The 27,885-nt window shown below is 54.5% G+C and overlaps 13 protein-coding genes across 13 annotated transcripts; 6 read left to right on the top strand and 7 right to left on the bottom strand.

The window, feature by feature from the left end:
- Nucleotides 1-108: 108 nt before the first annotated feature.
- LTR77_006536 (uncharacterized protein) lies at nt 109-3,399 on the top strand (the record flags this gene model as incomplete). Its single annotated transcript, XM_064803778.1, has 1 exon — nt 109-3,399. One exon carries the CDS (start codon nt 109-111, stop codon nt 3,397-3,399), a length of 3,291 nt encoding a protein of 1,096 aa, XP_064657579.1.
- A 290-nt stretch (nt 3,400-3,689) lies between these two features.
- LTR77_006535 (uncharacterized protein) lies at nt 3,690-5,768 on the bottom strand (the record flags this gene model as incomplete). Its single annotated transcript, XM_064803777.1, has 3 exons — nt 3,690-4,591; nt 4,864-5,641; nt 5,691-5,768. The coding sequence occupies 3 exons, from the start codon at nt 5,766-5,768 to the stop codon at nt 3,690-3,692; spliced, it is 1,758 nt and encodes a 585-aa protein (XP_064657578.1).
- Nucleotides 5,769-5,996: 228 nt separating this feature from the next.
- MAK21 (RNA-binding ribosome biosynthesis protein mak21) lies at nt 5,997-8,654 on the top strand (the record flags this gene model as incomplete). The annotated part of the gene is made up of 1 exon (XM_064803776.1): nt 5,997-8,654. One exon carries the CDS (start codon nt 5,997-5,999, stop codon nt 8,652-8,654), a length of 2,658 nt encoding a protein of 885 aa, XP_064657577.1.
- Nucleotides 8,655-8,901: 247 nt separating this feature from the next.
- On the top strand, nt 8,902-12,663 carry TRM8_1 (tRNA (guanine-N(7)-)-methyltransferase (tRNA(m7G46)-methyltransferase); the record flags this gene model as incomplete). Its single annotated transcript, XM_064803775.1, has 2 exons — nt 8,902-12,539; nt 12,588-12,663. The coding sequence occupies 2 exons, from the start codon at nt 8,902-8,904 to the stop codon at nt 12,661-12,663; spliced, it is 3,714 nt and encodes a 1,237-aa protein (XP_064657576.1).
- A 103-nt stretch (nt 12,664-12,766) lies between these two features.
- LTR77_006532 (uncharacterized protein) lies at nt 12,767-14,088 on the bottom strand (the record flags this gene model as incomplete). Its single annotated transcript, XM_064803774.1, has 3 exons — nt 12,767-13,366; nt 13,426-13,953; nt 14,005-14,088. The coding sequence occupies 3 exons, from the start codon at nt 14,086-14,088 to the stop codon at nt 12,767-12,769; spliced, it is 1,212 nt and encodes a 403-aa protein (XP_064657575.1).
- Nucleotides 14,089-14,413: 325 nt separating this feature from the next.
- TSC10 (3-dehydrosphinganine reductase) lies at nt 14,414-15,593 on the bottom strand (the record flags this gene model as incomplete). Its single annotated transcript, XM_064803773.1, has 3 exons — nt 14,414-15,247; nt 15,297-15,428; nt 15,480-15,593. 3 exons carry the CDS (start codon nt 15,591-15,593, stop codon nt 14,414-14,416), a joined length of 1,080 nt encoding a protein of 359 aa, XP_064657574.1.
- A 213-nt stretch (nt 15,594-15,806) lies between these two features.
- On the top strand, nt 15,807-16,560 carry CCDC25 (Coiled-coil domain-containing protein 25; the record flags this gene model as incomplete). The annotated part of the gene is made up of 3 exons (XM_064803772.1): nt 15,807-15,879; nt 15,934-16,361; nt 16,414-16,560. The coding sequence occupies 3 exons, from the start codon at nt 15,807-15,809 to the stop codon at nt 16,558-16,560; spliced, it is 648 nt and encodes a 215-aa protein (XP_064657573.1).
- Nucleotides 16,561-16,806: 246 nt separating this feature from the next.
- LTR77_006529 (uncharacterized protein) lies at nt 16,807-18,957 on the bottom strand (the record flags this gene model as incomplete). The annotated part of the gene is made up of 3 exons (XM_064803771.1): nt 16,807-17,040; nt 17,095-18,704; nt 18,756-18,957. The coding sequence occupies 3 exons, from the start codon at nt 18,955-18,957 to the stop codon at nt 16,807-16,809; spliced, it is 2,046 nt and encodes a 681-aa protein (XP_064657572.1).
- A 506-nt stretch (nt 18,958-19,463) lies between these two features.
- LTR77_006528 (uncharacterized protein) lies at nt 19,464-21,053 on the top strand (the record flags this gene model as incomplete). Its single annotated transcript, XM_064803770.1, has 4 exons — nt 19,464-20,288; nt 20,339-20,584; nt 20,635-20,840; nt 20,900-21,053. 4 exons carry the CDS (start codon nt 19,464-19,466, stop codon nt 21,051-21,053), a joined length of 1,431 nt encoding a protein of 476 aa, XP_064657571.1.
- Nucleotides 21,054-21,242: 189 nt separating this feature from the next.
- LTR77_006527 (uncharacterized protein) lies at nt 21,243-22,172 on the bottom strand (the record flags this gene model as incomplete). The annotated part of the gene is made up of 1 exon (XM_064803769.1): nt 21,243-22,172. The coding sequence occupies one exon, from the start codon at nt 22,170-22,172 to the stop codon at nt 21,243-21,245; it is 930 nt and encodes a 309-aa protein (XP_064657570.1).
- A 1,248-nt stretch (nt 22,173-23,420) lies between these two features.
- Nucleotides 23,421-24,278, bottom strand: LTR77_006526 (uncharacterized protein; the record flags this gene model as incomplete). Its single annotated transcript, XM_064803768.1, has 2 exons — nt 23,421-24,164; nt 24,219-24,278. The coding sequence occupies 2 exons, from the start codon at nt 24,276-24,278 to the stop codon at nt 23,421-23,423; spliced, it is 804 nt and encodes a 267-aa protein (XP_064657569.1).
- A 262-nt stretch (nt 24,279-24,540) lies between these two features.
- On the top strand, nt 24,541-25,078 carry LTR77_006525 (uncharacterized protein; the record flags this gene model as incomplete). Its single annotated transcript, XM_064803767.1, has 2 exons — nt 24,541-24,955; nt 25,008-25,078. The coding sequence occupies 2 exons, from the start codon at nt 24,541-24,543 to the stop codon at nt 25,076-25,078; spliced, it is 486 nt and encodes a 161-aa protein (XP_064657568.1).
- Nucleotides 25,079-25,526: 448 nt separating this feature from the next.
- Nucleotides 25,527-27,637, bottom strand: LTR77_006524 (uncharacterized protein; the record flags this gene model as incomplete). Its single annotated transcript, XM_064803766.1, has 4 exons — nt 25,527-26,869; nt 26,938-27,345; nt 27,408-27,483; nt 27,542-27,637. 4 exons carry the CDS (start codon nt 27,635-27,637, stop codon nt 25,527-25,529), a joined length of 1,923 nt encoding a protein of 640 aa, XP_064657567.1.
- Nucleotides 27,638-27,885: the final 248 nt, after the last annotated feature.

Genomic DNA, 27,885 nt, shown 5'->3' with positions numbered 1-27,885 from the left:
CGCGGCACATGGGCGGCAGATGAGCCGCAGACTCCTGGCGCGAGCAACATCGAAGTGGCATAGTGCCCTCGTTCGCGCGTAGTCGACGTTGTATACCGGCGCGAGAGGATGGCAGCAAGCTTGAGTCCGTCCGAATCTCGGCGAACGGAGGGGATGAGCAGATCGACGTCGTCGCAAACGGTGCCAGAGCGTGGTGAGCAGAAGCGCGAGGAGAGGCGATCGTCGAGCCGCGTCAAGGTCAGGCCAGCAAATCCGCTCGTCATCAGCTCCATCCTCGATTCCCTTGACACGCTAGGAAACTCTCCCACCGACCACACTTCCTTCTCTGGCTCTACGAGTGAACGGTCGCGGCCCCGCTCGGTTCACAGCGGCATCAGGAGTCTTCACACAATCGAACGTTCGGTCTCGCCGGGCTTCGGAGTGGAGTATGGCACCGGGATAGCAATGGACGAGGGAGACGACGTGCCGGATGCTGCGCTGCCACCTACCATTCGCACTTCGCGGCCACCCTCTGGCATGTCTAATTACACCGCAACCCGATCGCCGAGCTACACTGGTACGAACCCTGCCCAGCCTATTCGCACTCCGTCACTGCGCTCCCGGCGGAGCTCGTACTCATCCATGGGTAAAGAGAAGACGGGCTATTCGAAGAACAAGTTGAGTGCAGAAAGCTGGGTTAAGCAGAACTCACTCAGCCATGAGTCGTTTGAAAGCACGAGCACAAGAGAGACTGGAAGCATGAGGAGTGTACGTCGCATGCGGTCGCATGATTCTCTCAGACGTATGAGCACCAGGATCGAGATCGTGGAGGAGGATGCTGCAGAAGGTCCCGTGGTCTCAAGGGCAGAGCAAATCATTGCAAAGGCTACTACGCCTCCAGTTTCGAGTTCGAAGCGGCGACTGTATTTGACGGATTCGGGAAGTGAAGAGCAGTCTATTACCACGCCCGCACCGATCGAGGAGACACCGGAGGCCGAGGATTCGGCGCCGTCATCTCTGCCCACCCCATCAATTACACCAGCCGAAACACCGATAAGCGAGAACAGGTCGTCGCATCGAAATTCGCCCCGCAAGAGTATCATAGCGGACTCGGTACCAATGCGAACTTCGTCCCTTCACCAATCTCAGACGAGTACTCCTGGGCGAAAGAAGAAAGATCGCAAGTCGAAGCGCTCACCAGAAAAGACCGAGAGGTCTTCTAAAAAGGACAAGAGCGAGAAGGAGTATAGTAAAAGTGAAGGCGGGGCAGGAGAAGGCAAAGTAGACAGTGTGATGGGCGCGGCCCCAAAAAAGATTCCAGAGTCGAGTTGGGCGGACCTGGGCGAAGAAGACGAGACAGTGAAGCGAATTCGAGAACTTCAGGAACAACGAAAGTCCAGGTTACTGGAATCGCAATCAATCGTGCCTCCCAAGGTCGTCAACACTACGGCCAATCAGACCCCTGTCACGCCCAATATTGATGTGGCGCGCAAAAGCGAGGAGAGTAAGCGAGCCGCTCGCATGCGACCAGACACACTTCGTTCTGTGACAGAACCTCCGGTCAAGGCACACAAGATCCTTGGAATCACCGAGACCAAGCCTCCACCGTCGCGCGGGCAGGATGCCCATGGCAGGGCGGATGTGAATGGTTTCATACGGCGTCGGAACCTGTCATTGGATGAGAAACAACTCCAAGCGCGACCCATGACGAGCTCAGCACCGACACCACCGCTCTCGCTCGACTACTCCTACGCCGATGCAGTTGATGCGCTACAGGGCGCTGAGCGGGAGCCGAAGAAAGAGCAGAATGAGAGGCCGACTCATCGACGCAACACGTCTGCGCGCGAGCCAGAACAACTTCCGAACATCTTGAAGCAGTATCCCGGAACCCAAGTCAGGTTGGTGCCAACAGAGAACCAGGCCCCGGACACTGTGTCTTTGCGCCTGACAAAGAGCCAGCGGAAAAAGCAGCAGGATCGTTGGACACACTACCACCCAGATTTACCACTGGACTTTGACAAGAAAAAGAATCGGAGGAAATCGACCAGCGATGCGCGAAATACGCGTTATGCTTCCCCAGAGCCTGAGCCTCCAGTGCCGCGGAGAGACAGCATTGAGGTGGCGGTGACTGACTACCTGCAATCGGCGCGCCTCAGTCGCAAGATCAAGCATCCTGTCACTGGCCGTGTCATCAGCTTTAGTGAAGTTGGCGACCCGAGCGGCGCAGCAGTCTTCATCTGCGTGGGAATGGGTTTGACTCGATATGTGACCGCCTTTTACGATGAACTGGCGACAACCTTGCGGCTCAGACTCATCACGGTGGACCGACCAGGCGTGGGTGGCAGCGAGCCTTATCCTGCTACAGACCGAAGCGGTCCTCTGAACTGGCCGGACGATGTGTGGACGATCTGCCAATCGCTCGGCATCACGAAGTTCAGCATGCTAGCCCACTCGGCTGGTGCGATCTATGCGCTTGCCACCGCGCTCGTCATGCCTCAGAACATCCACGGCAAAATCCACCTACTTGCACCTTGGATCCCGCCTAGCCAGCTCGGCGCAGTACCGCACTCTACTACCTCCGCCCCTCCCGCCGGCGCTCTACCTCGAAGTCAGCGCCTACTACGCGTTCTCCCAACCCCCTTCCTCCGGGCCGCAAACTCCTCCTTCATGACCGCGACATCTGCCTCCCTCAAGCCAGCCGCCAAAAGAACCAAATCACACAACTACGCCGAGTCGCCCACTTCTCCAGTCCGGTCCAAAGCCCGCCCGTCAACCCGTGACGGCGCGGCCACAGCACTCACACCGGCCGACTTGAACCGCCGCGAATCCATGATGCTAATGGATCAATTCATGCCCGATCTCAACCCCATGGAAAACTACCCCATCCCCCTCACGTCCAAAAACGGCGCTCCTCTGTCCCGCAAACCTTCCGCCGTCATCATGTCCGCCACCGCTACACCGATGGACCCGAGCTTCGAGTTCGCCTCCTCCGCCCTCAACGCCGCCGAGCACACGGAAAAGGAACGCAAGACGCTGTATACCACCCACCTCACGCAACGGACCTGGGAACTCGCCGTCCGCGACAGCAACCCCGCTACCGACCTCCTCGTCTGTCTTGAACGACATCGCGACGTCGGATTCAGATATACCGACGTTAGCCGCGAGGTGGTGGTGACACATGGGTCAGAGGACAAGCGCGTGCCGCTTGCGAACGTGAAATGGCTCGCTGGGCAAATGGACCGCCGTTCGAAAGTCAATGGGGGAGCGGGACCGCCGAGTAGAGATAGCATGGCGGACCCGAGTGCGATGGGGGGATGCGAATTGAGGATTCTTGCAGGGGAAGGACACGGTCTCATGGCCAGCCCAGTCATTATGGGTGACTGTCTGACGGAGATTGCTGGGTATTGGAAGACCAGATGATTGAACCGGAGATAATGTTTGGATACATGTATGTGCGGTGTGTAGCCGGGGAGGACGGCACAGAACCGGCGCTTGGGTTGTTTGTTGTGATACCCTTTTGTGATGAATGATATTAGTACTCATCTAATGCAGAGTGTCTGCCTCCACGACCTCACGTCAGGCGATTTGCTACAGTCTTATGATGCCCCTTTCTTGCCATCTAATGCAGCAGCAGTCTCCCAATGCAAGAGCCGTAGTGTTATAGAAACCGCTCGCTACACCCAACATTCAACACATCGTAGCAACCCACCTCACAGCTGCTCACACAACTCCCGAATCCTGCCAATAAGCTCCTCGGCACTGACGGACACCGCAACATTCATCTTCGTCCCTCGCCTCCGGCACTGCAGCTCCACCGCTTCCCTCTTCCGCCACTGATTGCCCATGACAACGATGAACGGGTACCCGACCAGATCCGCATCCCGGAGCTTCCAGCCCAGCCCCCTGTCGCGGTCGTCAATAGCCACGTCCAGAGTCCTCAGCCCCCCTCGCTTCTTGGTGAGCAAATCGTACATTCTGTTGACATCATCCGGCGTGACCTCTGAGGAGGGGACAATGATGACTTCGAACGGTGAGATCTCGAGAGGCCAGTTGAGACCTTTCTGGTCTGCGAGCAAAGACGCCACAGCGCCGATCAGACGGGACACGCCGATGCCGTGGCAGCCCATTTCTATGGGCACTTTCAAGTTCATCTTGTTCAAGACCTTTGCATTCAGCGGCTCGCTGTAGCGCTGGCCGAGGTGGAAGGTGTGGCCGATCTCGACCGCTTGTTGGAGGTTGAGTTTGCCTTCTTGACACTTTGCGCATGTGTCGCCTTGCTGAGCTTTGGTGAGTAGGATGACTTGACCATGATATCTAGATAGCGGCGCATTTCGGATGGAGGCGACGAGTTCGGAATTGGTTGAGGAGCGGAAATTCCGGAGGGACAGTCGAGGGTCCTGGAAGCTGATGGCTTGGCCTTGTCCGCCGGTAGTCTCTTCATACGCTGCCCTTGCCTGCTCGCCAGTGATTCCAGTGTCGATGTACGGGAATATGGCTTTGACAGCGTGGATGTTTGGCTCTACTTGCTCGGCTGGAAAGTAGATTGTGCAGAGCGTGTTCCTGTCCTTGCTTATGTAATATTCGATCGCAACCTCCTTTTCAACGTCGGCTTCTGCGTCTCTGATCAGCAAAAAAACATCTCTTGCCTCTGGAATGGCTGCAAATCTGTGAAGACACAAAACGAAAATGCTGGAATGGAGTACCAAAAATGCAAAACGTACAGCAGGCGGTATTCCCACGTGGTCACCCACCGTAGTACTAATCACCCGATTCGCAGCTTGAGTACGGCAGAGCGGACGGGATGCCCTATTATCTGCGATCTTTGGCCGTACGTGGAGATATTTGAAAGCTTGAGCAATATGAAACTGCAATTTCAAAACTGACCTGCATTTTGGCTTTCCCAAGGCAGCGGCGCCTGTCGTGGATCGTACGGGCCGATGAACAACTCTTCGTTGACCGAGAACTTGCATTTGTCGCAACTGATGATCGTGTCCTCGCCCTGCTCTGAAGCGAAATGGAATTCATGGCTGAGCTTCCCGCCCATGTTGCCGGAGTCGGCTCGTGCTGTTAAGTAAGGCATCTTCAGCTCGTCCATGAAGGCGGAATATGCTCTTCGTACTTCGTCGTAAGTTGCGTGGGCCTCTTGCGTGTCCACGTCAAACGTGTACAAATCTTTCATTACGAATTCTCTTCCACGTAACAGGCCCTGCCTTGGTCGAAGCTCGTCGCGGTATTTCCGTGAGACTTGGTAGAGCCGCAAGGGCAGCTCTTTGTACGAATGGACGGCATTGGCGATGATGGTCGTGATTTCCTCTTCGTGTGTGGGGGAGAGTAAGTACTTTGTGCCCCTACGATCTTCCAGATGGAGCAACTCTGACGTTCGACCTTGGTCCAACCGGCCAGAACGTTGCCACAGGTCTTCGGATGAGATTGATGACAGTGAAACTTTGGATGCACCAATGCTCTGCATGTGCTTATCGATGAGCCGCTCGACCTTTTCTTGCACTCTCAGCCCGAGCGGTAACAGATGGAAGATCCCAGAGTGCGCCTGACGGAGGAAACCCGCTCGTACGAGTAGGTCATGGCCACTCTCGGATTGCGTGTCATCGGGAGCTCGCTGCGATGGAACCCAGATGTTGCTCAGTCGATTGCGTCCATCGTGCTGATTCGGTGTTAACAAATGTAACTTGGATGGCGATGGCCGTACTCACCTGAAGCCATCGCCTTGATAGGAGTGTCTGGGCAGATATCGATGCAGTCTTCTGCCTCAGCACCCGTTTCGAAAGCATGCGAGGCGCATATGAGAGCGAGCGATTAGTCCTCGGTCACAATGTTTCTCAATTACTTGTTCTTGTTGATGAGTTGAATCTGAAGGTCATTGATTCGTTAGGACGCGCCTCTGCCCATGCGCCGGCGGAACTTCGGCTGGCGCAATTCGAGGCCGCCTTCTTCGAACTTTTTCCTCGTCTAGAACGAACACACCAGTCTCTTGACATTACCGCGTTGCGACCCGCAGGATGGGTATCAAGAGGAAGGCCAAAGAGGATCCGAATGGAGTCGACATATCTAAGAGTAAGAAGAGCAAACACGACGGGCCAAAGGGCGGCAAGAATGAGCGGCCAAAGAGCGCGAAGAGCGTGAGGAGCGATTTGATATTTCCACCACGAGCAGATTGGCACGCCGCAGACCTACCTCATGTCGACCTGAAGGATGTCGCCTCTGCGCCTTCGCAGAAGTCTGTCGACGAGCTTCACAAATATGCAGAATCGCTACTGGAGGCAGAGGTTGCCGCCTACGATGCCAACAACAAGTCCGCATCTTCCTCCCATAAGTTCATGTCCACGATCATGGCTTCTGGAACGCTGGAGGACAAGGTGTCAGCCTTGACATTACAGGTACAAGAGTCACCGCTTCATGCAATGAAGGCTTTCGAGAACCTGCTGGGGTTGTCGAGGAAAAAGAGTCGGAATCTGGCCTTGATGGCCCTGGCTGCGATGAAGGACTTGCTTGGACAAGGTGTCTTGCTACCAGGTGACAGAAAGCTTCGTTCGTTCGGCAAGCAACCGGCCCTGTTGAGTAGCCTACAAGGCAAGGCTTCGAACTGGAGAAGCGGGATGCCTCTACCCGGCGCATTGCAGAAGATACACCTCGTGGTATTTGCGTACGAGGACTGGCTCAAGCGGACGTACTTCGAGATGCTGCAGGTGCTGGAGAACTGGTGCGGTGACGAAGTCGAATACGCACGAACCCGAGCTCTTACCTACGTATACGAACTGCTGAAGGACAAGCCGGAGCAGGAGGAGAATCTGTTGCGGCTACTCGTCAACAAGCTGGGCGATACGGATCGCAAAATCGCATCGAGAGCATCGTATCTGCTTCTCCAACTGGAGAATTCACATCCGGCAATGAAGATGGTCGTCACGAACAGCATTGAGGCGGATTGTCTGTATCGACCCGGTCAGGGATTGCATGCCAAATACTACGCCGTCATCACGTTGAACCAAACGATACTGAGCCAGAAGGATGAAGTCGTTGCGAACAGGCTGTTGGAGGTGTACTTCGGGCTGTTCGTTCAATTGCTCAAACCTACGGAGAAGAACAGTTCCAATCAGAAGCCTCAAGTGAACGGCAAGTCACAAGGCGGCGGTGGCAAGGCTGGCAAGCTGGCAGAGAAGAAACGCAAGGCCCACGAGCGTGGAGAAGAGGCCGACGACCAGCTTCGTGAGAAGATGGTTGCTCAAGTACTGACTGGCGTGAACCGAGCATTTCCATTTGCCGACACCAGTGATCCAACATTCGAGAAGTCGATGGACACAATCTTCCGTGTAACGCACTCGGCCAATTTCAACACTGCCGTTCAAGCTCTGATGCTAATCCAGCAGATCTCATCAACGAAGCATTACGGCGCCGAGAGGTTCTACCGCACACTGTACGAATCTCTCCTGGACCCAAGGCTTTGCTCGTCCAGCAAGCAGGTCATGTATTTGAACCTGCTCTACAAATCTCTCAAGGCAGACCTGAACGCGAAGCGGGTGCAAGCATTTGTGAAGAGGTTGTTGCAGACTCTGACGATGCACGAGCCGCCTTTCATCTGCGGCGTGTTGTACTTGATCAGCGAATTAGAGGGCACTTTCCCAAGTATTAGAAGCATGATCACTGAAGCTGAAGTGGACGATGAAGACGAAGAAGAGCACTTCGTGGATGTGCCAGAGGATGCGGATGGCAGCGCACCGGTACAAGCTGCAGCACCGAAGCCTGGCAGCGGAAACAGATACGATCCCCGAAAGCGCGACCCCGACCACGCTCATGCAGACCGCAGCTGCTTGTGGGATGTGTTGCCCTTCGTACAACACTTTCACCCTTCTGTCTCAATATTCGCTGAGGCCATCCTCCTTAACAAAGCGATGCCACCGAAGCCCGATCCGACCCACTACACCCTCATGCACTTCTTGGACCGCTTCGTATACCGCACCGCACGGTCGAAGCCGTCGGCGTCTATGCACGGTACTTCCATCATGCAGCCTATGGCTGGCAGCAACGCGGCCGACCTACTGGTCAAACCAGGCGCTGAAGGCGCGGCGTCTCAGTACAATACCGAGGCGTTCTGGCAAAGAAAGATTGAAGACGTCGCAGCTGATGAGGTGTTCTTCCATTCTTACTTCAACCAAAGTGGGAATAAGAAGAAGGCAGCGCCCAAGAAGAAGGACGTCAAGGATGTTGCTGATGATGAAGATGAAGAAGCTAGCGATGACGCGGGCGAAGACGAGATTTGGAAGGCTATCACAGCCTCGAAGCCTGAGGTCGAAGGCGCAGACGAGGATGACGACCTCAGTCTCGGTGACCTGGAAAGCGCTTACTCTGCCAGTGAAGATGAGTCCGAAGGGGGCATTGATCTCGGCGGAGAAGAGGGGGCTGAAGATGCTGCTCCGCAAGATTTCTCAGAGTCGGAGGCCGGCGATGAAATGCCTGAGTTGGAGAGTGACGAAGATGCGATGTTCGCGGATGACGACGACCTCCCCGAAGACTTCGAGATGCCTGAAGCCGCTGAAGAGGGAGAGCTGTCGAGGAACAAGAAGAAGAGGAATGAGAGGAAGAAGCTGAAGTCACTGCCTACTTTCGCGTCAGCAGAGGATTATGCTAAGCTGCTTGGAGGGGACGACGATGATGATATGTAGTTTAGCAGTGTGGAATCAGCAGTACTCTCGACCGATGATGACGGTATATAATTCTTCTTCACATTATGTGCTGTGTTCTTCAGTCGTCACACATCTGTAGTCTAGTATAAGCCCGCTGTCACATGCTCGCGCAGATCGGAAGCCTCGCTTCATCGTGGGGTCTTACTGCATCTAACAAAACCTCCGCCCATGACAACACTATCACCACACAGCATGCAGTCGAGGCGCGCCCTTGTGCACGCGTACGATGCCCCTTGGACGTAAGCATGTGATCCTCTCAGGAATTGCTGGCTTCATTGCATGGTCGCTCGTCACGGACTGGATTCCTTCGCTTCGATGGATACCGCACGCCTTTATCGCTGGTGTCCTCGCGGCAACTCTCGGCCTGCTCTACCTCGTACTTACGACCTCGAAAGGCGTCCATCGCCGCGATGACAGCTATGCGATTCGCGCACCCGTGGCTCCGGCCTTCACAGCCGCGACAGCGTGGGAGGCGGAAAAGGCAGCATTGCAATCAAGAGCCGAGTACAGACGCCCTCTGATCTTCCCTGAAGCGTTCGCGTTCTCAAGAGCAATTGATGGACTACTGGACTTGATACTGAGGGACTACGTCACGAGCTGGTATGGCGGGATCAGCAAGCGGCCGCTGTTCCAGCATGAGATCGATCGCTGCATACGGTCTGTCCTGCTCACGGTGGTCGCGAGAATGACAAACTACGATATCGTGGAGATAGGGGTGTCGGATCTCCTACCTATGATTACGGCGCATATGAAGGACTTCTACGATGCTGAGCGGGTTGTTCGCGGGAAGGACTTGTCGCATAATGTGACGGAGAGTGAGGAGCTGCATACGGCTATCGCTGGGAAGTATCGCAATGGCAAGCTACATTCTGTTGCTTCCATGGCGAACGCGGATACGAGTACTGCGCAGCAACAGCACCTGCGAGAGCTCGTTGTCAAGCTGCTGCCAGTGGTCCTCCCGGACAATATGAAGTCTAGTCCATCCGTCACTGTCTTGATCCGGGAGATTGTGACCTGCGCTGTGCTTGCTCCAGTAATGCGACTGCTCGAGGATCCCGACACCTGGAACCAACTCATTGTGAACTTTGGCCGACCAATGCTGCAGGATCGCAAAGCCGTTCGCAAGGTGCGCGCTGCGCTGGATCAGAATGCGCCGGCCTCTCCCAAGACTGTGAGAGCGTCGCAGTTCCCGCGCCTTCGTCCGTACGACAGCGAGAGGCAATTTGAGAAGTACATCCGTGCCATTCGACATGTCCAAAACCTTTCGGATGCCAGACGTTTCAGAAGTGAGATCATGAGCCAGCTGAGGCGAGATTCTGCAGTCGAGGGTCAGGATGCGGCATACCTCCGGCGCCTGGAGACTGGCAAACGGCTGCTGGATCAGAAGATAGCAGGCCTTTCAGCAAATGGAGAGACGAAGCCGAAGCTTTCTATCCAACCCTCAGCTTCCAACAGTGAGTCTGTTGCGAGAAAGAAGCAAGCTTCACTGAGAGAGATTGTGTATGATGCATCCGGACTGAGCTACTTCATGGAGTACATGGATCGCATTCGTATGATGCGCTTGGTGCAGTTCTACCTGGTTGTCGACGGGTTCCGTGGGCCTCTGGAGGGTGATAACGATGAGCTCGACCCGAGCATTGCGGAGGAGCCGGACCGGATGGACGTCGGTCAGATGTATGAGAACTATCTAGCCAAAGCCGAGCTGCAGACGAGTGACGAAGCCCTCAGTGCTGCCAAAACGTACGTCAAAAAGGGGGGAGAGGCAAATGCTCAAGACTACATTGCTGGAAGGCAGGCCGTACTTCAGACGCAGACGCAAGTCTACAACATGATGAGGAAGACACACTTTGAGAACTTCAAGCGGTCAGACTTGTACTACAAGTGGCTGGCCATTGATGATGACCCTGCGAGGTCCGCTATCCAGAACAAGCAAGTTGGATCGCCATTGTCACCAGAAAGTCCCAGAAGTACCGAGACATCACCAGTAAGGACCAGAAGACCGCAGCTCGCAGTCAACAAAACAGACTCGGGCTTGAGGCGAGCAGTCCTGTCATCATCGAACCTCAGAGATACAGTGAAGACGCCGAGCGCTGAATCAGCACCACGCCGCTCGTTAGACGACAGCAATGTACGGCCTGGGCTTTTCGATGATGACGTGGATGATGAGCACATGGTACAGTCCATGTCAAGCTTGCGCAGCTACGACTCGGATGCCGAGGCAGCGCAGGAGGCTCAAGATGAAGCGAAAGCTGTGAATGCTATGGAGGCTGCACTGGAGGGCATTGTCGCGGATGAGGACAGAGACTCGTTGTTTTCAGATCCTGCTGACCGCCAAGCCGTTGAGGCCAGCATCGCACGTCAGTCGCAGGATTCTGCGAGACCACCACTATCTGCGCGGCCATCTGCTGACCGCGGCAGGCCGGCGCTTTCTGCCCATCCGTCTGAGCGCGGCAAGCCAAGCATAGCGTCGCTGGGCCTGGTTGGAGGGCCGTCCAACAAGGGTGTGTTTGTTGACGACCTGTTTGCAGAAGAAGCACAGAAGTTTGTCGAAGACGAGCGAGAGGACTCCGATGCACCAGACGGAAGTGATGAAGATCGGGTCCAGGAGGCTGCGCCAGGTGACCTTGGCCTGATCGAAGCCATTGACGTACTCAACGCCGAGATCGAAAAGCTTACAGCTCAGAAGCAGATCGTCGACTCTCTGACCGCCAAAGCTGAGCTTACCAACAATGCTGCAGAGCTTCGCATCCTTCGCAAGTCTGAGCAGAGTCTCCAACGTGAGATCAAGCGTAAGGAGATGCAGAAGCAGCAATACACGGTTCAAGAGAGCGACAACAGCCTGTACGGTCGTGCAGCGATCAGTATGAAGAGCGTCATGATTGGCAAGGAGGACGACGGCCATGAGTACGCTGTATATGTGATTGAAGTCAAGCGTCAGGCTGGCGAACAGATGCCTGCTGCGACCTGGACCGTCACACGGCGGTACAGCCAGTTCCATGAGCTGCACAAACGACTACGCGCTCGGTTCCCATCAGTCCGCGAACTCGACTTCCCGCGTCGGCAGGCACTGTTCACGCTCCAAAAGGACTTCGTGCAGAAGCGGCGTGTTGTCCTGGAGCGCTACCTGAGATCTCTGCTTCTCGTACCAGCCATCTGCCGGAGTCGCGAATTTAGAGCGTTCCTTTCCCAATCCGCCATCTCTGCTGGAGGCAACGATGGCTCACAAGTCGATGCCAAAGACTTCGTAACTCGCATCTACAACTCGGTGTCGGACGGCATGGAAGACTTCCTTGGCAACATACCAGTCCTGGATCAGCTCTCGGTCGCAGGCCAGAATCTCATCTCCGCTGCGTCATCCCAGATGAACGGACCGCAGGCAGCTATCGACGCCTTGGATCCTGCTGCTCGGAATCCAGCCACATCCGCGGAGGCCGAGGCTGAGCTCAACGCATACGAAGCGAAAGGTGCCGAACCATTCGTAAAGCCGATCTGCGATCTCTTCCTGGAAACTTTCGAGCTGTCGAAAGGCAGCAGCTGGCTGCGCGGCCGGACGGTTGTCGTCGTGCTGCACCAGCTCCTTGGAGGTACCATCGAGCGCAGAGTCCGGGAGTCTGTTCGAGCTGCGATCGAAGACGACAGCTTGGTTCGATATGTGGATCTTCTGAAGAGCACCATGTGGCCCGATGGGAAGCTGCGACAAGCGCCGCCTGTTAGAACATTGGCCGAGAAGTCACGCACGAAGAAAGAGGCCAGTGTCATCCTCGAAGCTTTGGTTCCAGATCTGGCTGGAAGTGTGGTGGGCAGGGCAAATGCACAAGCTGCGAGTCGAAAGATTGTCGCTATGCTGAACAACCAGCGGCTTAAGTAAGTCGTACATCATTGCTAAATCGAATCGAAGCTAACATTCCGTAGCACCCATCTTCTGTTCGCACTCATAGACGAGATCATTAAGACCGTATTCCCAGAAACACAGGATAAACAGAGATAGTGCAGAGCGCAATCCGCCTCCACAAGCATCTTACAATTTTCGACTCTCCATTCCGCTTCTCCTGAGCCTTCTTCAATCACAACTTTTCATGGCAAAGACCAGTCTAGAGCTTCGACTGGCTGCCCGTGATCCTATAGCAAGGTCCACCTTTCCCGAACATATTCTGCAGATCCGAAGTGATCTCGTCCGGAATCTCCCAAGCTGCAAAGTGGCCGCCCTTCTGCTTCTGGGACTCATACACCACAGGTCCCAATGTACGGCCCCAGGTACGCGGGATCACGCTCAGCTCCTTGGGAGTATAGCACAGCCCAAGCTTGACTTTGCCAATCCACTGGTTCGTGCGATTGCGGTGAACAGCCGCTGCCGTCGTCGTATGCGTAGCTTCATAGTAGATCCGAAGATTTGCTGTAGGGCCGGCGGTGGAAAACCAGTAGATGCTGATCCAGGTCAGGATCTCATCATCCGTCCACGGATACTCGTCAGTCCAGTCGTGCAGTTTCTCGTAGATCCATGCCAACAGGGCGACTGGACTATCGGTCAGACCGTAGCCCAAAGTCTGAGGTTTGGTGCTTTGCTCGAGTCGGTAGCCTGTGCCTTCTTCCAGGAACCAACGGGAGCGCTCGAAACCTTCTTTGTCTCGTTTGCTGTATGGTGTGACGGCGTGTTGCAGTGCCTGCCATGGGTTCTGTGTCCATTTCGGTGGCTGGAAATAGGTGCGTTAGCACGTGTACTGGTCGGATTTGGGTAGTTGCAAGTGCTTACGCCGTCAGATCTGATCATGTTGATATGCGAGGCAAGGCATGACTCTGGGAACAGAAGACCAATCGATCTCGTGATCATGTAGCCCCAGTCACCCCCTTGTGTCACATACTTGTCGTACCCCAGCGACAACATGAGACGGTGACAGATGGTTGCATACTCCTTCAGTCCGAAGCCCTTCTGCTTCACACCCTCACTCCAACCATAGTTCGGCAGACTCGGCGCCACCACATGGAACGACACGCCATTCGTGCTCTGCCGCAGAGCAGCAAGCATTTTCGTGACCTCGACGTAGGATCCAGGCCAGCCGTGGACAAAGAGCAACGGAATACTCTTTGCATCATAAGACGTCTGATGCAGGTAGTGGATGTCGAGCTCAGGAAAGCCATCTGCTTTGATACGTCGGTGGTAGTTTGGCAGCTGGTTCAATTTGGCCTCCTGTGCTCGCCAGTCGAATCCAGTCTTCCAGTACTCCGTCAGGCGCTTGATGTCTTGTAGAGGTGCGCCGTAGTCCCAGCCGGAGCCGTCGAGCTAGACACTGCGTTAGTGGTTGTGGCATCAGTTTCAATCAGCTCAGCGTACCTCGTCTGGACATCTAGCCAGCGAGAGTCTTTGCTTCAGATCCTCAAGGGCCGAGTCTGGCACAGAGATCTGGTAGCTCGACATCGTGCCTGCGGCTGGGTCGATGGAAACGGGTCACGGTCGGATATATGGAGCACAAGCATATAAATTCAGCTCGAAAGTACAAACGTCCCACCTGCCCCGGGCTCAGCAACAATTGTAATCGCTAATCAAGGTACTATGCTAGTTTGCTTATTGAGCTGAGGGGTGGATGTATGCAAAGTAAGCCGAAGCAGCACGTCCACAAGCTTCGGCGCTATTTTGTACGTCACTCAATTAAGGCAATGGTCGAGCGGATCAGTGTCTGACGTTCTGTTTTAAACACAGCAACTGAGACTGACTACAAATATCGACCGTAGCACTCAAGACTCTACTGTGGCAACTTCACCTCATTCTTCTCCCCCCACCGCAACACCTTCCCCTCGAGATCTGGTTGCATGAACAGCCAGATGACTGGAGTGAGCCAGGCTTTCATGGTGTCCATGAAAACAGCATTTCTTGGTACGCCGCCCAACATGCCTGCCCTCAACAACGATCCAAGCCATTGCGTCGTAATCAAATAGCCACCCCTTTCAAGTCCTTTAATCGCGGCTGTCGCGGCCTCGTCCTCGGTCTGCCTCGGGTCGCTCTCCTCAAGGATATGGGTCACCGCAGGCTTGGTCTTGTTCTCATTGTCCAGCCCCGGCGAGAAGATGGTGCCTGGAGTTACGCAGTGGATCTCGACGTCCGCGGCAGGACCCTTGGAAGGGTTTGCACGGCGATATCCGTTGTACAGTCTGACCTCAGAGCGCAAGCTGTCCGCGAGAGATCGCAAGGCTGATTTGGCTGGTGCGTACGGCGAGTAACCGGCGAGACCGACGAAGCAGACCACCGAAGACGTGATGATGAAGTGTCGTGGGGCCACAGCTGCTGCAGCTTCTGACGTCTGCTTTGTCGACGCAGGCCTGAGCCAGGACCGGAGCGTAGCGTGGGCGAGGTACGCGGCTGCAAAATAGTTCAAGTCCATCTGCGAGCGCATGAGCTCGACTGGAGTGTCGATGAACAGCTCTGAGTAAGCGCCACCTGCGTTTGCCCAAACAACATCAGGAGAGTTTCCATTGTTCCAGGAAGTGACCTCCTCGACGATGCGGATGTTCTCTTCAGATTTGGTAACATCCGCGCTGATGTAGTGGAAGCGTTGCTTCTCAACATCCTTTGCTGCAGCCTTGAGAACATGTCAGTATGTCCACAAAGCAGGTTCCTGGGTTGCATACCGAAATGTACTTCAGGGCAGCCTCCAGCTTCTGCCTGTCCCTGGCAACGATGACTACGTTCGCTCCTCTCTGTGCAAGCAATTTCCCCAATGCCCGTCCCATGCCCTGAGAGCCGCCGGTGACGACCACAGTCTGTTCAATAGTGTCAGTGACACTCTAGTAGGAGTCGGATGTTTGACGTACCTTGCCATCGACATCGAAGTGGTTCTTCGGCTTCAAGTAGCCCAGCATATCTGCTGTCGATATGAGCAAGAAGACTACCAACGAGACCGTTGCCCAGAACAGTCCTAAAGCCATCTTCGACGGTGTATGCCAAGGCAGGCATACAATTTCCGGATCCTGGTCGAGGGGAGTGAGAAAATAGCGTGTCTTAATATAGGAGATCTTCTTCGAGGAGGCCCGAGCGTTCGCGAATTGAAGTTCACATGAATGTCACGAAAGCCCATCCTTTCCTTTCCAACAACATATTCGGCATTGCACATCAGCGATAGCGTAAAGGCCACCATAGCCATGGTGTACTACTTCACCAGCAATGTTGTGGACCCGCCGGCGTTCATCTATGTTGGCAAGGACAAGGTAGAGAGTACGTGCCACTTCGACACATAACTATGTAGATGCTTGGCTGACTTGCCCAGAGATGAGGATCTCATAGCCCACGGCTGGCCCGAAGACGTCTGGTTCCACGCCGACAACCTATCCAGCGCACATATCTACCTCCGACTTCCGAATCCAGAGAAGGAGCCGTGGACCGCGATCCCACAGGACCTACTCACAGACTGCGCGCAGCTCACCAAGGCGAACAGCATTGAGGGCAACAAGAAGGACAACGTCACGATCGTCTACACGCCATGGTCGAACTTGAAGAAGAGCGGTGACATGGCGACGGGGCAGGTCGGCTTCCATCAGCAGAAGCTGGTCAAGAAGATTCGGGTAGAGAAGAGGGAGAACGCGATCGTCAATCGGTTGAACAAGACGAAGACGGAGAAGTACCCTGATCTTAGGGAGGAGAGAGCAGCACGGGATGCTGAGGAGAGGAAGAAGGAGCGGATGTCTGCACAGGAGAAGGTATGTCTCAAGCTCCAATCTTGTATGGTTGTAAGGCTAATACCATCTACAGAAGAAGGAAGACGCACGGATAGCGGAGGAGCGGGCCCAAATTAAGTATCAGAAGGAGCACATGTACGACGACTTGCATACGGACGAGAACCTGGCGATGTCGAGCAATCAGGACCGAGATGCGAACTTTGAGGACGACTTTATGTGAATCGGCAGAGCGCTACTCACGAGAGGTATGAGGTCTGGGATGATGCAACGATACCATGACGGACGGCGCTGGCTGTGATAGCACGGGAAAATGCTGCAGCACTCATTCACATTCAGAGACAGTCCCGAGAAATCATTCCACCTGACAGCAGCCTCAACACAAAGACAGTAGGTCAACGTAGCATGATGCTTGGACCCGGCACCTTTGCGAAGGACTTGATGGTCGGTTGCCTTTCTAAGGACATGGTCATATCTTGGCCGTCTTAATGCCAAATCGTCTTGCAAGAACAACCCACTGTGCAACCACGAATGCTAACCGTGCCGCCAGAGCCTCTTTTTGTACGAAGGCCCGTTCAAGCAGTGTACTCGCCACATCCCATGACACAAAACCAAGCTGACGCACGTTCTCTTCTGTGATGAGGGTACCCAGCAACTTGTGGAGTGGGCCATCTGTTTCGTATGATGTCGGAGCGGAGTATGGCTGGAGTGAGAACGTCAGCTTACCAGCAACATCCACACTGCGAGAAGAACCTACGTGTTTAGCCCTCTCATATATTTCCGGCGTCACGAACTCTTTGCAAGCTTCCCGCAGAATCCACTTGGACGTGAACTCGTCCCCGCCTTTCCATCGCATCTTCAAACTGGGTGGTATGGTGTTGACGTACTCCGTCAGATGGTGATCCAGGAACGGTGTACGACCTTCAATCGAATGTGCCATTTCCGTGCGATCACCCAGGGCCGACATGAACTGGTTGGGCAGGTGACCTTTCGTCCAGACATACAGTGCTGTATTGATCGGATGCCACTTCTCCTGCATCTTCTCCAAGACAGGCGAGCTAACGTCGTTCGCGATTACATTTTGTGGGTCCTGGGCATGGAGAGCTGCTGTGCTTGGGTCAAAGACGTCCGGTATGAAGGCAGCCATGGAGGCAAGAGTGCTGATGTTGTTCAATTTCCGCTGGCCTTCCGACATTCTGAACTCGGCACCGATGGAGCGGTAGTACTCCTTCGTCTGCTCTTCCGAGGTGGCGAAGACTCGCTTCCTTTCATCTTCTGGCATTGCGCCAGGCCAAGTGAGGTCTGGCTCTCTGACGACATCGGGAAGGTATACTCCGTACCCAGTCATGGTCTCGTCCGCTCCCTCTCCGGTAAGCACGACTTTGAAGCCATGCTTTTGTGGCAGCTCAGAGAGCGCAAATTTGCCGATATAGTTGAGGTCCGGGACGTGGTGCTCACAGTGCCATGTGGCTTCTTCGAAGCGGGAGGCAAATGCTTCTTCGTCCATGATCTGCTTGTACTGCTTGACGCCGAGGAATTCAGACGACCGTTCGGCGACGTCTGACTCGTCAAACCCGCTCGACTTCTCGAATGCAACAGAGAAGCAGCTGACTCGATCTGTCGGTGGAAGGCTACCCATGGTTAGACTCTGCTCCTTCACCAGATGTGTGACTATCCCCGCGATGACCGAGGAGTCGATCCCGCCACTGAGGTAGACACCGACGGGCACATCAGCTCGGAGACGAATGCGGACCGCTTCCACCAGCCGGTCACGCACGCTCTGGATGAGCTCTTGTTCGCTGCGAGGATCTGGCACTGTCTTTTCCGGAAACTCCATGTCCCAGTACTGGTGGTGCTTGATGGTGCCGAAAGAATCGCAGGTCAAATAGTAGCCAGGTCGGACTTTCTTGACACCCTTGAACAGCGTGCGATCGTCAAAGTTCCAGCCTGCTTCGATGATGCTCTTTACGTCCCACTCTGCCTGCCAGTCAAGGGGAATGAATGCTTTGATCTCAGCGCCGACGAGCAGTCGTTGCTTCGAGACTGTCCAGAAGAGAGGTTTGATGCCATAGCGATCCCGGGCTGCGATGAACAGATCATTTGACTCATCATACAAACATATAGCAAACTCCCCTCGCAGGTGTTGGACGAAGTCACGGCCATACGCCTGATACAGTGCAACGACTACCTCAGAGTCGCTGTTGCTGGTGAAATGGTATCCGGTGGTGTCCAAGAGGTTGCGTTTCAGTTCCTCGAAATCGTAGAGCTCTCCATTGACCACTGCATGTACACTGCCATCCGGACTGTGAAAAGGCTGGTTCCCACTGCTGCTCAGGTCGTTAATCGCGAGGCGGCTGTGGCCAAGAACTGCGCAACTCAGTCAGCGCCTGATTGTTTTGGATTAGAAGGCGACCATACCAGCTTTGCTATCCTCGCTAATCCAAACACCACTGTGATCAGGACCTCGGTGCTTGATTTGCTTTAGACTCGCTTGCATCTGCTGCTCGAGCTGCTCCCTGCTGTGGTTGTTTCCGGGGGCAGCCAACTGATCGTGAGGCGTTTGCCCCGATCTATTCTCCGCGCCATCCTGCAAGGCAAAGATGGCTGAGATGCCACACATTCGTATGAGTCCTGTTTCGTGTTTCGATCAGCTGTTCAAATGATTTGTTGGGCCCACGAGTGAAGTCGCTTCCGCGTGCTCGGCTTATCTAGCGCCGAGTGTCACTATTCAAGACACTCATCTCATCTTCACTTCTTCCATCTCTACTCATCAACCTATTTGTACTCAACATTCAATCCAGCTATGCGTTTCACAGGGAGGCATTGCTAGACCTGCTCAACGCCCACAAGTGGAGCATCTTCCTACCGCAGGCTCAGAATGAACACCCAAGGCAAGCATTTCCCGTTGACACCTTAGAGGCGCAGTGCCTGCAGGGGCCTCAGGAGCTAGCTGCGCGCCTAGCAGTCGGTTCGCGTGGTACGCTGGCGTGGCTGGACATGGAGAGCAACCTCAGGTGCTCTAGCCTTGCATGAAGGATGAGTCCACTTCTTCTACAGCCTTGCTTCGTTCTCTTGTGTCCTTTCTCCTTCTACTTCGATCAAGTAAGAGCCACCAATGCGTGAACAATGGCGGACGCAGACATGCTAGCCTTGGACCATCTACGGCGCGGCGACTCGCTCGCTATCAAGACATTCAAAGGCCTGGACGGGCGCCAGGCATCAGACACAACGAAGGCAGATATCTTCGAAGTAAAGGATGGAGAGGGAAAGCTATACCCGGGCCTGGACGACGATGGGCTACGGAAGTCTCTTCGAGATGATGCGCCAGGGTCGAGAAGCGGTCGACGACTCCGTATCATCTTCCTGGACGGCGATGAAAGTAACGCTGAGAGGTTTCCCATCACCTCCGAGTCTCTGAAATTTGTTCACGACACCTACGACATAGCACCTCGCTTCTCATTCTACCTGTCAAGACAGCAGATGGCGGGCTCCTCAATGCATTACGATCCAATCACAAACGAAGAGACTCGGTGCCAGTTCTGGTACAGCGTCGTGCTGCGGACGATGACGAAACACGACCCTACCACCACAGACAACTCTCGCCGAGTGATGAATTGGATACGGTGCTGTATATGGGCAGACTTCAACGCTACCACTGGCGACTCGACCGTATTTGCTTTGCACTTCCCGGTACATATGAAGAATGCCTTCCTCGCAGAGTTCAGTGGCTCGAATGGTGCTGTTCTACAGACACATCCCATGTTATTGCATGCATCCTGGCTGGAGAGAATGTGCACCCACACTCGTGACATCAACTTGTGGTTCTTCGAGCCTCTGTACGAGGTCGAACACCATGTCAATCAGCTCAAATCGCCGGCAGATCTATTCGACGCCTCGAGGAATCTCACCAAGGTCTACAGGCAGATCCGTCAGGTACTGACCGACTACGAAGTAAGTGTGCTTCTCACCACACAGTCAATCTTCACAGCTAATAAGCATAGGTCTTCCTCGTCACGGCGAAGTCCCAACGTAAAGTCAACGAGGCCATGGAGCGACTTTTGCAAAAGCACGCCGATCTCAACAACCGTCCACCGCCGAGCAAGGAGCTACAGAATCAACTTCACCTTTCTTTCAAGCAAGTTCGGCGAGAGCTGAAGCTGGGCAAGGTGTATTTGACGTTGTACCTTGAACGGTGCAACACTGGTATTGCGGACATGCAGTCGGTCTCGACACAGCACTCCGCTGAGGTACGATACACTTTACTTCACCAAAGTATTGACACTAAAAGCACATTCAGATCCAATTGAAGACTTCAAAAGAATTCACTCAGATCTCGCGGGACTCTACAGAGGACAACCAGTCTCTCAGAGCGATACAAATCATGACAGCACTCTTCCTGCCTCCATCGCTTATCAGCTCTCTCTTCGGCATGGGCTTCTTCAGTACCGACGCGGCAGACGACGGAGAAAGAGTCATCTTTTCGGTTGCAAAGACGTGGTGGTGGTGAGTCAAGCCTTTCCCCTCCCTTTCCTGAACTTGTCAGCCAATGCTAACTATCTCAGGTATCCTGCGATCACTCTACCACTGACCGCTATAGTCCTCATTTTCGTCTGCAGAGAGTGGATCACCTGGCATCCTCATCGGAAACGATTCGTCTGGAAGCGTCGACCATCGACCGAAGGCGACGTTGAGATGGGTGTGTACAAAACATCTTAGCCATTGCCATTTCTGAGCAGAACACTGGCTAATGCGGCGATGTAAATAATTAGATGCATGACACTAAGATACCCACTGTAACGAAACATATGTTGTTTTACCATATTGGACCATAACTTCCACGGGTATCTCTTGCTTCTGTATCAACCAGCCCAAACGCCCATCGCCCAGGATAAAGATCTTCATACATCACGAAGCATTCATCGCCACCTGCGCATCCATCCAATTCCCCCGATCAAACATATCCAACAACACCACATTCGGCGTCCTCCCATGCTTCTCCTCGCACCTCCCAACCTGCGCCCCAATACTGCCCGGCCCAGTCGCGGCATTAGTCTCGAAGTTTGCATCTGTATCCGGCACCAACACGTCGTCCGACCCGAACACCTCCTTGTCCAGAAAGTGATTGACGATGTACATGCGATCGTCCGGCTTAGCGTTCGGTGGCCGGTCGATGCTGCACTGGCTGAAGGAGGGATCAGTGACGTCGTAGGGTGTTTCGAAGAAGTAGTGGAACTCGTCGAGGATGAACGGGGTGCTCGATTCGTCGGCGCCGTAGTCGAGAAACATGACGAAGCGGGAGTCGTTGGAGACCATGTCCCCGAGGGTAGGCCAGTCGGACATCGCGAGCCGTTTGGGAGAGGATGAGGGAACGAAGGCGTAGTCTTTCAGCCCAGTGCTTTTGACGACGTCCCCGATATCGCTGGCGGAGACGGAGTCGCCGTTCGTGAGCAGGAGGGTCACCACTGCGTCTGAGTGGCTGGCGAGCCAAGTTTTGATGGTCTTGAGGTAGTCTTCCAGGCTGCCTGCGTAGAAGAGCCAGCAGCTCGTGTGGCACATTGACAACCTTCCAAAGTCATCTCTGTGCATTTGAGCTTGGAGGAAGCGAACGCCGGCGTCGAGTTGCTCAGTCACGGACAGACGTTGGTTCACCCTCAAGTCGTCGATGTCGCCAACGAAAGCCGAGTTGTGCGTGCCGATGAAAGACATGTCCGAGTACTTGCGGGAGCAGACGTCGGCGCTGCCGTTGCATACTTGTTGCTCGTCTCGAGGTCGCCCGATGGGTGAGGCATTCGTGAGCGCGAGTAGGCCTGCGAGAAGCGCAACGAAGAGCAGCATTTTGCCGGCGTCTCACAGTCGAAAATCGATTGAATGTCGACGTTCTGTGCTGGTTTCTTCTTGCGGGCTGTAGTCTTCAAACCGGGAGACCACCTAGTCTTATAGAAATGGCGAGTGCTGGCAATAAAGTTCGACTACGATCCACAAATTGATGCACTGCGTCCAGCGCTGCGATGTTGCGTGTGAACTCCAATAGCCGACTTTCAAAAACGAGTGGTAAGCAAACTTAGAACCAGCGTGGGTGGACAGGCCAAAAGAACCGAAGCAAACGTAGCAATGTAGAAATGTAGATACTTGAAAATCGTATGAGGTTGGCATAAGAGATGTACTTATTGACCAGCACCAGACTGCACGTGCTATGCCATTCGTTGATAAAAACACCTACTGCACCGTTGAAACATGTTGCCAAGCTCAGGTCGAACGACGAGACAAAATGCCTGCACCTGCTGTCGGCTTCGAACGGTAAGCAGACGAGAACTTGAAGCGTAATGAAGCGTGGCCTGGAATGCCAGGCGGCCGTCCTGACAAGACATGGCTGGGCTCTGCAGCAACAATACTCGGCTGTCGCGGTGGACTTGAGCAGTCGTCGCTCAGATGAGCCTCATCTGTGCTTCAACGACTCAAAAAGGCGCTTCCTGCAACTGCCGCGCCACTCGCAAAATCGGCAGATTGCTACTTCCAGCATGTTTTGGCGTATCAGACTACAAAGTGTTTCAAAAGGCCAGGTAATTCTTGATTTTGGCTGTCGAGTGGACTGAGGTGTATAAGCCGGATGCCGGCCGGTCGATCCCGAAAGCTTGTATCGACGACCTGCAAATCAGGGTCCGGGAGGTAAGCGAAATGGTTGAATCTGCCGCAGTGTTCGCGGCGAGTGCTTTGAGCTGTGGCAGCACAGTGGGTGATTGTTCTAAGGCCAAGTGATTGCGCGCGTTCGACGCGACAGTTGGCAGCGCGGAAAGCTGTGCGTCCTTGGTTCTCCCAGCGTCCAAGACCGAAGCACTCCACGTCGGATGAGTCTCGTCTGCCGGCCTCAGCTCTCATCGACTCATGAAGTGGCGCTGCCTTCCATGGACACTAATTATTGACTAATCTGTCCATGGGGTCGCTTCAACTCGTTGAGTGTAACGCCGTCGGTCGTGATCAATCCAGGTGACCAAATCAATCGCCCAAGCATCAGTTCGTTACTGTCATCTTGGCGGCGCAATGCAAAGGCATTTTGTTTGTAGCATGGCGAGAATAGGGAGGACATCAAGAAGTCGGTCGACCGCCCCTTCCAAACCCAAACCCACCTCTGCCAGCACCATTCTCAGGGTTCCGTGGCTGCCTGACTGGCTGGCCCTCCATCGCCGTACCGCTCGAAGGTTTCACTTCCCTCTTCGGCATCCGTCGTCCCATATCGTCAGGGTCGAACAAGCCACTCCCACTGCTCGCTGGCCGGGCAGGTGACTGGTCCGCAGACGAATTTGGTTGACTGCCAGTCTTCCCAGTCACCCTCGCGCCGCCCCTCGACCGCCTCTTGTCGCGTCCGTGAGAGCTCTCTCTTGACCGCGCAGCGTTCGCAGCTGCACTGGGGGTAGATGCCGGATTAGATGAGCCCATGATCCTCTCCCTTGCCTCAGCATACCTGCGCTCCTTCTCTTCGCGCTCAAGTTTCGCTTTTCGTGTGCGCTCCTCCAACTCTGCTTCCCGCTTCTTGCGTGACTCCTTCTCGCTATCCTCTTCGTCTTCCAAACTTAAATTCGCCATTCCGTTGGCGTTCTGTCCATCCCCCTTTGCGATCGCTGGAGCGCCGGGCTTGCGCGACAGAAGCGTCACTGGTGGCTTGAACTCCTGCTTGAGTGGGACTACTCCTTGTGCCTCAAGCCAGTGGAAGCGGTCTGGGTTATCTGCCGAGTCCCATAACTGCTTCTGCTGCTCTCGGTGCTGCGCATTGCGTTGGGCTTTGGTGAGTTTGGGTGCTGGTTCTGATTGAGAGGGCTGAGACTCTGCTTTCTGAGAACTTGTCAGCCGGGACACCAAGAGATCTGTCATAGCAGGCGGCCGTACGTCGGCAATGGTCTCCCAATCATCGTCCCATGCGTTCGGTACTGCGCCTTTGTTGCTCATCCCTCTGGTCGTTATGGTGGTAAGCGATATCTGCTGCGATTGTGTACAGCTCGGTATTGGCAGGACAGGTCCGTATTCATGCACTTCATGGAGGGGAGAATTCGGTATCCAATGTTTGAATAATGGATGAAGGTGGAGGCAGTTCCTTCCACAAAGCCCACCATAACCTCAGGCAATCGTGCATGACCCTCTACATATCCTCACGGACGGCGTCCCACCTCTCCAGGCAAACAACGTCCACTGCAGCCTAGACTTCACCGCCATGTCAGCCGACCAAGACGGAGACAGCCAAATGCTGTCCTCCGCCTCCAGCTCCTCCGGTCCCGCCACTCCACCTCTTAACAACCAACAGTCCGCCCACCCCACCTCCTCCACCCTCTCACCACCGGACTCCCAGCACCGCAGCAACAGCAACGCAATGTCGAATGCCAACGGCAAGCGCCCGCTCAACACCATCAGCAACGGCCCCGACGAGGAGGAAATGGTCGTCACAAGCTCAAGTCCCACGGCGCAACCGAAGGCGAGGCAGGAGTTCGCAACGAAAGTGCATGAGCGGAGCGGGTATAGCTGGAACAGGGTGGAGGATGAGCCGGGGTACGCATGGAACAACAAGAAGGCTGTGAGCGAGTTCCATCAGGCGTGGGATAATCTGGTGCAGAAAGATCATATGGTCAAGGGTGGGTGGAGTGTTCTACTGGCGATGAGACGTTGGCTGACTGAAACGTGTAGGACGATATGGAGATCCGTTTGAGGCTGCGGATAGGGAGCGCGCGGTGATGAACAGTTTGAAGCAGCAGTGAGCGGAGGCTATGATCACGAGTGGATGAACCTACGAAGCTGTATTAGAGAATGGCTGCAACGCGAACGACGAATATGCGCTACATGATCGACAAGACGTGGTCAGGCTGATGGTCGCCTGGCATGAAGAACCGGCCCTAATCGCGAAGGTACGTGACGTTGGACTTTCAGAAGTTTTCACAATACTGACTATATACACAGATGGCAATGAGGCTGCAGTATACTGAGCCCTTACCTACGCGCAGAGAACGTAGAAATAAGCAACTTGTCCAGCGCCAATGCAACAGATCGCTTCGGAACGCCATCAGATCCCAGACTGCAATGACCTCCACTAGCTTTTCCTTATCCACAAATATCGGTGACCGACAGCAGCATGTTGTAAAGGTTGTCATTTCTCCTTTGCCATGTCACCAGGACGCCGCCCTGTATCTGTACATCCCTTTCTGTCGCTTATGCGTGTCGTGTATCGAGCGTAGAATGGCCGCCTTCTTCCCTCTCCCTCCTTGCCTCCTCACTCTCGATCTCCTTCTCCTCGTTGTCCTTGAACCCTCCCCTTGACCTCATCCCCTCATTACCACTGAATCCAGTGCTGCTGCTCGCGTTCCCTTCCTCACCATCGCCGTTCTGAGCTCGCCTCTTCGCCTCCGCCATAGCGACCTCAGGTCTCGTCGGCTGTCCGCCCATCGACGCCAGCACCACAGCCGCTTCAGCAGTCGGAGCGTCCAGGATCAGCAGCTCCTCCTCCGTAAAGATCCTCGGCATGATGATCCAACGCAGCGGGATCAAACTGACAATAATCACCGGAAAGCCAATCGCAGCAATTGTCTGCGAAATCGCCACACTCGACAGCACACCGAACCACTGGAAGGAAATGTAAAGCGCAATCCTGCTCTTCTTGATCTTCAGCCTCGGGTCACCTGGGTCGACAAATTTCTTCTCAGTGAAGAGGTAGTAGACATTGTTCGGCAGGCCGCCGCTAAAGACAGATCCGGAGCCGACAACGAAGAACACGCCGGAGAAGAGAGAGCGCGGCATGGTGTGCAGCATGTCCAGCAACGGGCCTGTCATAGTACCGATGAGTGCGAGTGCCATGAGCCAGTGGCTGACGCGCTGCTCTTTGACGGAGACGGCTTCCACGATCTTGCGGTTGTGTTGCTCCCATTCTGCTTCTGGAACATCGTCATCGGCTTTCTCTTTAGTGATCTTAAGCTTATCTTCGTACACGGTACAGCTGTCGGTATGGACTGGAGCTTGCGGGACCAGTCCATTCGGAAGCGGGATACCAATGATGCCGGCGATGAAGCACGTAACTCCAAGCAAGAAGAAGTCCCAGTGGAATCCAGCCGGCTTTGTGAGCGGAAACTGCTTCGCTTGCGCCGTCAAGCTGCTGACGTTGTGATCGTAGTAGAACAACAGCGTCAATAAGATCCCAATCGGTAGCGCCACAAATACCCATTTCACCGGCAGTTCCCAGAACGGGATCAGCCAGCTTCGGTCCACGGTCGGGTAGAAAGCAGTGGTGTGAGGGATGCGGAGCTGTGGCGTGTCGGCAATACGGCCAGGGATGTGCGAGAAGCCAGTCCACCAGATGGTGGCGATTGGGTAGGCGTAGTCGGCGATGGCTTTGCGGATCCAGCTGCGCGAGAAGGAGGAGCTGCCGTATTTCTCAAGCATGTAGACGGTGAACCAGTACATAAGGGCGATGAGAATGCCGAAGTAGCCGCCCTCACGTCTCTCGCCTTCGTTACCAATGCCTTCTTCGAATTGAGCGACGAGTTCTTCTACGCCTTTGACTTGTTGGAGGAACGAGCTCGGTCAGCGTTGATTCCACAAATTATTCAAGGGCTGCTTCAGTACTCACTGATATAGATAATTCCAACGTACGTGCCGAAAGACTGGCTGGAGAAGTCGGTGATGTATCGCATGTAATCACACCAATTGAAGATGGCCGCTGCCCAATGCGTGATCGCCGCCCAGATACTGACCCACGCAATGAACTGCGGATACAGATCCGAGATCCCCTGCGCAACCGTAATGTCGTAGATGGTGTAGTTGAACAAACTGATCAGCCCCGTAATGCCCACCACAGTCAATGGTTGGCACGAAAGCGTGCTGAACACCACCGCCGCAAGCGCCGAGGAGAAGAGTGCCTCGTTGATGCCAAAGAAACCGTCCGTGTTGCGTGTCATATCGAGCTGGAAGGCCAGGGCCGGGAGCAGGTTGACGAAGAAGATGCGGATGGTTCCGGCGAATGTTCTGTAGTTAAAGCCTTATGCGAAGGAGTTAGCGAATTTCCCTGACATGGTAGGAGTTTGCTCATAAGTTTCGTACCGTCCACAATGTCCGAGTAATACCATGGGAGGCGCCTTTTAATGTCGTAGTACATGCCGCGAAATGGCCGGGCGCTCTATAACATGAGAGACGTCAGCATTCTTTCTTTCCTGTGTATGAGGGAAGAGATTTACACGGTAGGCCCTCCATCCTGTCTCGCCTTCCCAGGTGTATGGATCATGGGAGTAGTCTGTTGATGGGATCTTATTCAGGTTGGCGAAGGGAGCCATGGTGGCGGTTGTGGTTTTCCTTGGTCCTGTATATCGATGCTGTAGATGTATCGAATGGCGATGATAGCTTTTGTGTTAGCCGTTACGTCGTGGTCATTCAAATTTGGTCCTCCCTCGGACAGACGGGACGTGTAGTATGCACACTCGTAACCGTTGAGATGGACTCGGTCTCTTTAAGGTCGCGCTCGTCAACACCACAACAGACCCGCTCGTAAGAAAAAGCCCGCGCGCAAAGCACAGTAGACAAG

Source organism: Saxophila tyrrhenica (genome assembly GCF_035928015.1).
Source record: "Saxophila tyrrhenica strain CCFEE 5935 chromosome Unknown scaffold_10, whole genome shotgun sequence".
Classification (NCBI taxonomy): Eukaryota; Fungi; Ascomycota; class Dothideomycetes; order Mycosphaerellales; family Extremaceae; genus Saxophila; species Saxophila tyrrhenica.
Note: the sequence above shows the minus strand (reverse complement) of the source record. Positions and strands in the feature narration are given on the sequence as shown.